The sequence below is a fragment of the Salmo trutta genome, chromosome 6 (assembly GCF_901001165.1).
Source record: "Salmo trutta chromosome 6, fSalTru1.1, whole genome shotgun sequence".
Lineage (NCBI taxonomy): Eukaryota > Metazoa > Chordata > Actinopteri > Salmoniformes > Salmonidae > Salmo > Salmo trutta.
The window spans coordinates 58,738,626-58,748,835 of record NC_042962.1 but is presented as its reverse complement, the minus strand read 5'-3'; the positions used below and the strand labels follow the sequence as shown (position 1 = coordinate 58,748,835).

The 10,210-nt window shown below is 47.1% G+C and overlaps 1 protein-coding gene across 1 annotated transcript; it reads right to left on the bottom strand.

Annotated features, from left to right (window-relative positions):
* Nucleotides 1-542: 542 nt before the first annotated feature.
* LOC115196465 (receptor tyrosine-protein kinase erbB-4) lies at nt 543-9,848 on the bottom strand (the record flags this gene model as incomplete). Its single annotated transcript, XM_029757323.1, is given in 4 exon segments — nt 543-2,971; nt 4,783-5,095; nt 7,573-7,743; nt 9,834-9,848. Coding segments are annotated over 4 exon segments (1,410 nt in total), but the record flags the coding sequence as incomplete, so codon positions are not given.
* Between the last annotated feature and the right edge of the window lie 362 nt (nt 9,849-10,210).

The following is a 10,210-nucleotide window of genomic DNA, read 5'->3' as shown; positions in this document are numbered from 1 at the left end:
CTCTTCTGAGACATTGAGAAAAAATCCTATGTCATTCCATTGAAGCCAGTGATAAAGGAACTTTTACAGAGTTATTTGTAAAGCTGTCCACATGGTTTACAGTAGTTTAGACATGAGAGCTTTCAAGTTAAGCTACCCACATGGATTACAGTAGTTTAGACATGATAAGCTCTTTCAAGTTATGCTACCCACGTGGTTTACAGTAGTTTAGACGTGATAAGCTCTTTCAAATTAAGCTACCCATGTGGTGTACAGTAGTTTAGACGTGATAAGAGCTTTCAAGTTAAGCTACCCACGTGGTTTACAGTAGTTTAGACGTGATAAGAGCTTTCAAGTTAAGCTACCCACGTGGTTTACAGTAGTTTAGACGTGATAAGAGCTTTCAAGTTAAGCTACCCACGTGGTTTACAGTAGTTTAGATGTGATAAGAGCTTTCAAGTTAAGCTGCCCACGTGGTTTACAGTAGTTTAGACGTGATAAGAGCTTTCAAGTTAAGCTACCCACGTGGTTTACAGTAGTTTAGACGTGATAAGAGCTTTCAAGTTAAGCTGCCCACGTGGTTTACAGTAGTTTAGACGTGATAAGAGCTTTCAAGTTAAGCTACCCACGTGGTTTACAGTAGTTTAGACGTGATAAGAGCTTTCAAGTTAAGCTACCCACGTGGTTTACAGTAGTTTAGACGTGATAAGAGCTTTCAAGTTAAGCTACCCACGTGGTTTACAGTAGTTTAGATGTGATAAGAGCTTTCAAGTTAAGCTACCCACGTGGTTTACAGTAGTTTAGACGTGATAAGAGCTTTCAAGTTAAGCTACCCACGTGGTTTACAGTAGTTTAGACGTGATAAGAGCTTTCAAGTTAAGCTACCCACGTGGTTTACAGTAGTTTAGACGTGATAAGAGCTTTCAAGTTAAGCTACCCACGTGGTTTACAGTAGTTTAGACGTGATAAGAGCTTTCAAGTTAAGCTACCCACGTGGTTTACAGTAGTTTAGACGTGATAAGAGCTTTCAAGTTAAGCTACCCACATGGTTTACAGTAGTTTAGACGTGACAAGAGCTTTCAAGTTAAGCTACCCACGTGGTTTACAGTAGTTTAGACGTGATAAGAGCTTTCAAGTTAAGCTACCCACATGGTTTACAGTAGTTTAGACGTGATAAGAGCTTTCAAGTGAACAACGTAACAGTGAACGCCACACCCACAAACATTATCCAATGGATGACCTGCGTTGTACATACAGGTAAGTAGCTGACGTTTTTAACACATTATATAAATAATTGTGAAAATTAAATAGAGTAAACATTAAATAATACATGTTGAAAATGGTACAAGGCTTGGTCACCACAGAGTTAGTTACCTTAAATACTGTAAGAGGTGAGTAACACTGGAGTGATGGTGATGCAATATCTACAATATGTAGCTCCTTTGTGAGGAACATTTCAACATACATTAGTGGTTGGTTGTCTTTCCATCTCTCTCTCTCTCCAGTTCATTTTGTCGCAACAACAGTCATGTAAAACACTGTGCTCGGTATAACACCTCTTTGTCGACACGCTTCTGCTTGTCCGTCTGCGTTCCTCATCGTGGTTCCCTCGTACCGTCCTGAGAGTCCTGACACCATCCATGTCTGTGTAGAGAACAGTACATATGGTCATACTGCCTCCATATTGTGTGGTTCCTCGATGCTCCTTTCACAAACACCACCACCGCTGCCAGTCCAGCTTATATACAGTCAGAGGTTAACATGGCTAGCACTGGTCTTTACCTAGAGCAGTTATTACTGTTGTTACTGTACCAGTTAGGGGCTAGAGTGGAGATAAGGAGGTGGAGCCTGGTATTGTGTTGGTTGGTGGCACTCTGAGTAGGGTCTGCTAGCTCCTTCTCTGGAGAACGCTAGCTAGTTAGCTAGTTAGCGCAGGTGATGGATGGTGGGATGTCGTGGGGAGGGGGTTTTGGGGAGGCTCTCGTGACTGTTTGAAGGACTGAGGAAGGGACAGAGGAACCGGAGAAGGCTGGGTACTGGCTGGTCCAGGAGCTGGAGGAAGGTGGGTTGGGACCTCACTTCTATACCACTGTGTTCCTCTGTCGGTACGGGGGAGGGGGCAGAACCGTGCCCGGCTTCGGATTGGACGAGAACTCTGATAGGTACTCTGGGTTTTCGGCCACCACCGGCCTGATGCAGCCGTTCCGTTTGTAGAACAACTTGCCATTGGTGGTTCCCGCCTCAAGGGTGCTGCCTGCCTGGTTTGTAGCGCTGCTCAACGGCTTGGGTGGCAGGCTGTGCTGCCAGTACTCTGGATTGTCAAAGGTCACCTTGAGCTTCTTGCCTGCCGGTTTGCCTCCCGCCTGGTGCCCCTGTCCCTGCTTCAGCACACTACCAGGGTGGGTGGTGTGCCCCTGGTAGGCTGGTATAACACTTCTCTGGTCCTCGGGCGCTGACGTGGAGATGGGACCTTTCTTGACAGTTGACCTTTCAGGGTGGTAAACCTGGGTGGCAGAGGGCCCACCACCACACTGGATTAGGTGGGACTGGTGTCCCTGAAGGCCCAGGTGGGTCCGTTGTGGTGAGTTGCCAGATAGGGCCGAGTGGCCAGGTTTGACACCAACACTGTGGAGCTTGTGAATGTGGTGACCCGGCGGTGGGTGATGGCAGCCTCCCTGCAGCCCAGAAGGGGAGCTCTCTGTCGGTACGACGGGGTAGTAAGGAAGGCCAGTCTGGATGGTGAGTTGGGGATAGGAGCCAGTACTGATAGTCGAGGCTGTACTCTGCGATGGGAGACCACCGTTCTTTCTCAGGACCAGGTCTCCCGGGTTGTGGAAGGTGTTGAGGTAGAGAGGCTCATTGATGTACTCGTCTTCGGCCCCCGTGGGCTTGCTGTTGGGCGTGCTGTGGTAGGCCGGGTTGTCCAGCGCATGGACCTCGCCGTTCTTGCGCCGCGCCACGAATGGGTTCTCCTCGATCGGTTTCAGATAGTCTAGAGAGAAGGAGAGAGAGAGAGAGAGAGATAGAGATAGAGAGAAAGAAAGAGATAAAACAATAAATAACGTGAGAGAGAGAGAGAGAAAGAAGAGCAAGAGAGAGAAAATGAGAAGAGGATAGTTCACCAAAGATCACTGAGCAGATCCACATCAAGGCCTGAAGGCCACCTTGCCAACCCTTCCTTGGCAGTCTCCTCTCCCAGCAGTCTGAGGGGAACCAGCAACTCCAGTTCTGTACTGCTGCCTGACAGACACTATAATAGTATAGGGTGGAATCTATCTGTTTGACACTCCTCCACTCCTCCACCCCTCCACTCCACTCCTCTATCCCTCCAGCCCTCCACTCCTCTATCCCTCTACCCCTCCACTCCACTCCTCTACCCCTCCACTCCACTCCTCTACCCCTCCACTCCACTCCTCTATCCCTCCACCCCTCCACTCCTCTACCCCTCTACCCCACCACTCCTCTATCCCTCTACCCCTCCACTCCACTCCTCCACTCCTCTACCCCTCCACTCCTCTATCCCTCTACTCCACCACTCCACTCCTCTACCCCTCCACTCCTCTACCCCTCCACTCCACTCCTCTATCCCTCTACCCCACCACCCCACTCCTCTACCCCTCCACTCCACTCCTCTACCCATCCACCCCTCCACTCCATTCCTCCACCCCTCCACTCCTCTACCCCTCCACTCCGCCATTCCCCTACTCCACTCTGGTGCTCAACCGCCACTCCACCCCTCCTCCACTCCTCTACTCCTCCACTCCTCCACTCCTCCACTCCACTCCTCTACCCCTCCACCCCTCCACTCCTCCACCCCTCCACTCCTCCACTCCTCTACCCCTCTACTCCTCCACTCATCCACTCCTCTACCCCTCCACTCCACTCCTCTACCCCTCCACCCCTCCACTCCACTCCACTCCTCTACCCCTCCACTCCCCTCCTCTACCCCTCCACTCCACCCCTCTACCCCTCCACTCCACTCATCTACCCCTCCATCTCTCCACTCCACTCCTCTACCCCACCACCCTTCCACTCCACTCCTCTACCCCTCCACTCCACTCCACTCCTCTACCCCTCCACCCCTCCGCCCCTCCACCCCTCCACCCCTCCACCCCTCCACCCCTCCACTCCTTCAGACCCTGACATTGCATCAGTTTTGTTTCTCTGGTTTTAGTTTTATTTCCAGCTTCTCCACAAATCAAAGTTGCATGAGACTGACAGAGTGAAAACAGCCTATGATCAAAGCCTGAAGTAGTAATACCTAAGCTAAAGCTGGTGTTTACAATGCTCAGAGTCAGCGTACAATATAATGGCAATCTAAAGATGTAGAACAATGTAGAATCATACTGTTATGCTAAAACTAGGAATACTGGCTATTGTCCAGAGATGTTAGAGACAGAGGTACAGTGACTATAGTAGTGAATGAAGGTTTTGAATGAAGTGGTGTAGGCCCTACCACACTACCCCTGCTACAGAAAACTAGGCCCTGTTAAACTGGTGTTAAACTGGTGTTGAACTGTTGAAGTGTTCTGTTTTTCCACCCGGCTTCAAAGGAACAAACAAAGCTACGCTCTTTTCACTGAGCCCTCATAGGAGTAACTGGTTGAAATGACAAGCTGTCTTACGTCTAGTCAGTGTGTCCTAGCTTCAGGCGTGTCTAGACGTTGACTCTTAGGTCTAGATCTGTCTAGGCTCTAGGCTTGGGTTTCCAGGACACTGATAAGCCTAGCTATTCCAATGGAGATTCTTCATTGTGCATGTGTTTTAGTTCAGGACTAAGCCAGTCACAGATGGTCTACCTACCTGATGAGGTCTTATCCTTCATGGGGGTCATGTAGCCATCCTCGTCCGTGTCCCCCCGGGGCCCCACACCCCGGTCCCCCAGGAACACGGTAGGGTCGGCACTGTAGCGCTGCCCGTTGTTGTCCTCTGCCCCGGGCCTTGTCTGGGTCTTCTTCTTGTGCAGCGTGCCGTTGCAGCGCTGGTCCTCCAGGGCGTCCAGGGCTGCCCCCTGCGTGCCTGCAGGATCTGGAGAGGAGACACAAGCCGGGGACGCTCCCGATGCCAGGCCCTCCTCAGGGGTCGAGCCCGAACCGTCCCGGTACCCAAACTGGTTCTGGGGAAAGAGGGGAGAAGGGACAATGTGAGAGGAACACATTAACTCCAATGTAGGAGGACTAACGCTCATCTCACAAATCAAGGATGTTTTTCATTTATTTAATCTAGTTTATTATTCTCATTGAGATGAACATCTCTACAAGAGAGGGCCTGTATAGTTACTCTGAAATCAAATCTGGACCAGAGTTACGAGAGAAAACATTTGATTCCATGAACCAACATGTGAATTAAATGTATCTGTGGCTGATTTCCAGGGTATAGTTTGGTTCAAAGGTCTCTAAGAAAGAAGGAGGAAAAAACAGAGTTGGTATTTAAACACCTGAACCCTAGGAACAACAACAATAACAACAACAAACATATTACATGACTTATAGGGCAAGTATATTTCCTGCTATTTTCCAGGATAGCTCCAAGCTATTAGAGCTGGGCCAGCTTGCCAGAGTTTCTACTAGAGAGCGATTCCCCTGCCCGCAATGTTTTACTGCTAATATTAGTCACCTTCTGGGAAGCCACAGAGGGAGAGAGAGGGGGGGGGAGAAATCCTGGGGGCCGGCCTCTCTCTCACTCCCACCCACCTATTCCCTCTGTCCTCTCTCCATCACTCCATCACTCCATCGCTCTGCAATCATCTCTTCTCCTCTCCTCCTCCAGCCCAACCTCTCTATTCATCCCTCTCTCCTGTCAAGTTTTTAAAAGGCCCCCATTATCCTCTCCTCCGTTGAGGTTCAATCAGAACAGCAAATTAGTCAGAATTACACTCTGTCCCAAATGGCACCCTATTCCCTTTATAGTGCACTACTTCTGACCAGAACTCAAAAGAACTCAAAAGAAGTGCACTGTATAGGCAAGGGGGGCCATTTGGGACACATCCTAGCTAGTCTATTTTATTCACTGTGCCAGTGGAGCCAGTGTTCCAATTCAAAGTGAACATCTTTCACTTTGCAATTTTCTCCCATGACTCTCTGTCCTATTCATAGTCCTAGACTGTTTGACTGCATAATGAAAAAGTGTTTCAGTCAGAAGATTGACCTTTGACATATCAGATGTGTGGGTGCCTGTGTCCAGGTCCCCAGGGCCATGGCATGACCGCCAGCATGAGAGCACACAGGCACACAGTCAATATGAGATGCAGGATCGTGGTCGAGGCAGAGCGGTGGCGAGCGGCAGTGTAAATAGCCAAGCCCAGGACTCATAGTCTCTGAGCAAACGGTGGCGGCGCTTTAGTAGAGAGGCTGCTATTTACACACAGAGGCCGGCGAAATGAAACAGGAGGCCTGGAGAGCGGATGGATAAAGAGGCCAGGGTCGGAGGTGACACACTGGGACACAGAGATGGAGAATAGCTGGAGGAGATATACTGGGATAGAGAGAGAGAGAGAGAGAGAGAGAGAGAGAGAGAGAGAGAGAGAGAGAGAAGAACTGGAGGAGATATACTGGGACAGAGAGAGAGAGAGAGAGAGAGAGAGAAGAACAGGAGGAGATACACTGGGACACAGAGAGAGAGAAGAACTGGAGGAGATACACTGGGACAGAGAGAGAGAGAGAAGAACTGGAGGAGATATACTGGGACAGAGAGAGAGAAGAACTGGAGGAGATATACTGGGACAGAGAGAGAGAGAGAAGAACTGGAGGAGATACACTGGGACAGAGAGAGAGAAAGAAGAACTGAAGGAGATATACTGGGACAGAGAGAGAGAGAAGAACTGGAGGAGATACACTGGGACAGAGAGAGAGAGAGAAGAACTGGAGGAGATATACTGGGACAGAGAGAGAGAGAAGAACTGGAAGAGGTACACTGGGACAGAGAGAGAGAAGAACTGGAGGAGATATACTGGGACAGAGAGAGAAGAACTGGAGGAGATACACTGGGACAGAGAGAGAGAGAAGAACTGAAAGAGATACACTGGGACAGAGAGAGAGAGAGAAGAACTGGAAGAGATACACTGGGACAGAGAGAGAGAGAGAAGAACTGGAAGAGATACACTGGGACAGAGAGAGAGAGAGAAGAACTGGAAGAGATACACTGGGAAAGAGAGAGAGAGAAGAACTGGAAGAGATACACTGGGACAGAGAGAGAGGGAGAAGGACCGTCTGGATGAATGGAAATCAGATGGAAGTGGAGGTAGGGTGTGTTACTTTCTGAGGCTGATAGGACATCGAGGAAAAGAGAGGAGGAATTACATCACAATTTACTTGTTTTGGATAGTATGTGTGTGTGGTTGTGTGTTAATTTGAGTGTGTGTGTGGATGTTTCTGTGCGTGTGTGTGTGTGTGTGTGTGTGTGTGTGTGTGTGTATGTTTCTGTATGTGTGTGTGTGGGGGTGGCATTTCTGTGCATGTGTGTGTGTGTGTGGGGGGTGTTGTTTCTGTGTGTGTGTGTGTGTGTGTGTGTGTGTGTGTGTGTGTGTGTGTGTGTGTGTGTGTGTGGGCTTGCGTGCGTGCGTGCGTGCGTGCACAAGTGTGTGTTTCTACCTACCCTGTTGGAGTCGACGCGGAGCCTGGCTGTGTATGATAGTGGAGGCATGTTATAGTGATGGGGAACCAGGTACTCCTCAGCATCCATAAAGTCCTCCACATCCTCCTCATCCAACAGGCTCTGGAAGAACTTACTGTCATTGGGGCTGGGCAGCTTCATACGGTCATCCCCCTGAGTTAAGAAACACAGATACACAACATCACATTACCGTCTACTGGGTTGTGTTCAGTAGAGCACACCGTAGCTAAATGTTTTTCTGCGCAACACCAACATTTGGGACGGTTGCGCTAACATATGCTAATGTGATTAGCATATCGTTGTAAGTAACAAGAACATTTCCCAGGACATAGACATGTCTTATATGGGCAGAAAGCTTAAGTTATTGTTAATCTAACTGCACTGTCCAATTTACAGTAACTATTACAGTGAAAAAATACCATGCTATTGTTTGAGGAGAGTGCACAACAACAAAAAACTTTTATAACGGCAACTGGTTTGATACATTCAACTCTGAAGGTAAATAATGTACTTACATTCAGTTATCTTGCTCCGATTTGTCATCCTGAGATAAAATGTAGCGTAGTTTTGTTTGATAAAATCCATTTTTATATTCAAATGTAGGAACTGGGTTCTAAAGCTTGAACCCCTGCTGTATCTGGCCCCACACCCACCCTGCCCGGCCATCTCGATGTGTCTTTTCTCACTAACTTTAAGCAGCAGCTATCTGAGCAGCTTACTGATCACTGCAGCTGTAGACAGCCCATCTGTAAATAGCCCATCCAATCTACCTACCTCATCCCCATATTTTTTTTATTTACTTTTCTGCTCTTTTGTACACCATTATTTCTACTTGCACATCATCATCTGCTCATCTATCACTCCAGTGTTAATCTGCTAAATTGTAATTACTTTGCTACTATGGCCTATTTATTGCCTTACCTCCTCATGCCATTTGCACACACTGTGTATAGGCTTTTTCTATTGTGTTATTGACTGTACATTTGTTTATTCCATGTGTAACTCCGTGTTGTTGTTTGTGTCGCACTGCTTTGCTTTATCTTGGCCAGGTTGCAGGTGTAAATGAGAACTTGTTCTGAGCTGGCCTACCTGGTTAAATAAAGGTGAAATAAAAAAATAAAAAATAAAAATAAAAAGGGAAGCTAATCCTTTCCTGGGAGTGTGTAAACTTTATTACCATATCATTTGTGTATGTTCTCTATAGTTATGTACTTGAAAATGTATCAATTGACCAATTCGGCGCATTTGGGCAGACTTGAAACAACATTTCTGATGTATTGCAATGCGTCACTGGATCAGTCTGAAACTTTGCACATACACTGCTGCCATCTAGTGGCCAAAATCTAAATTGCGCCTAAACTGCAATATTATATTATGGCCTTTCTCTTGCATTTCAAAGAGGATAAATAAGTTAAAAAAATCATTATATTTTCCCAGATTATATTCTACTACATTAATTTCCACTTCAAAGTGTTTCCTTTCAAATGGTATCAATAATATGCATATCCTTGCTTCAGGTCCTGAGCTACAGGCAGTTAGATTTGGGTATGTCAATTTAGGTAAAAATTGAAAGAAAGGGTCTGATCCCAGCTTCTACCCCTGAACAGCTAATCAAATGGCTACCCAGATTATTTGCATTGTCGTCGCCCCCCCCCCACACACCCCGCTGCTGCTACTCTCTGTTTATTATCTATGCATAGTCACTTTAACTCTACCTACATGTACATACTACCTCAATTACCTCGACTAACCTGTTCCCCCGCACATTGACTCTGTACCCCCGTACAGAGCCTCGCTACTGTTATTTTACTGCTGCTCTTTAATTAATTGTAATTTTTATTATATTTTTTACTTATCTATTTTCACTTAACAATTATTTTTCGTAAAACTGCATTGTTAGTTAAGGGCTTGTAAGTAAGCATTTCACTGTAAGGTATTCAGCGGATGTGAAAAATACAATTTGTTTTGATTTGATTTGGAATTGGTCAAGTTCAGGCAGAGTACGCCTCAACTGTCTACTTGCTCAACATGATCCTGCTTTTTACAACAGCTTGGGACTGTTGTGGACATGTGCATTAAACCAGAGTACGCAGATATGCAGAGTAAAAAGGAAATATTTAAGATCAGCGAACTGCAATACTCCTAAACAGGGTTTTCATGCATTTCTCAGGAGTGGACTGTACTGCCTTGTGTCTCATCCACCAGTAGATCAAACAGAGAGAGAGAGCAGGGCTGAGCCGTACCTGGATGACCAGGTATCTCTGGGGATCCCGGGCCATCCTACACAACTCTGCAGCCAGCTCCTTGAATTTGGGCCTGCTGTCTGCGTCTATCATCCAGCCTGGAAGAAAGGAGACACAGCTTGTTATAAAGGAACATGTTTGATTTAGATAGTAAGGAAAAAGAAAGGGATACAGATCAGGAGTAAAAACAGGGGATAGGCCTGGGGATGGAACCCCCACCTCAGGTAGTAACAACGTGTAGTAACAACGTCCTCTGAATGCTAAGGTGCCCTGTTGCTATCTCTAATACTGTGTACTGCTCATTCAGGCCCACTAAAAGGCTTTTAGTACGATGTGTACAATTGAGTCCCAGAGGAATAGTGGTCACTGGTCACCAT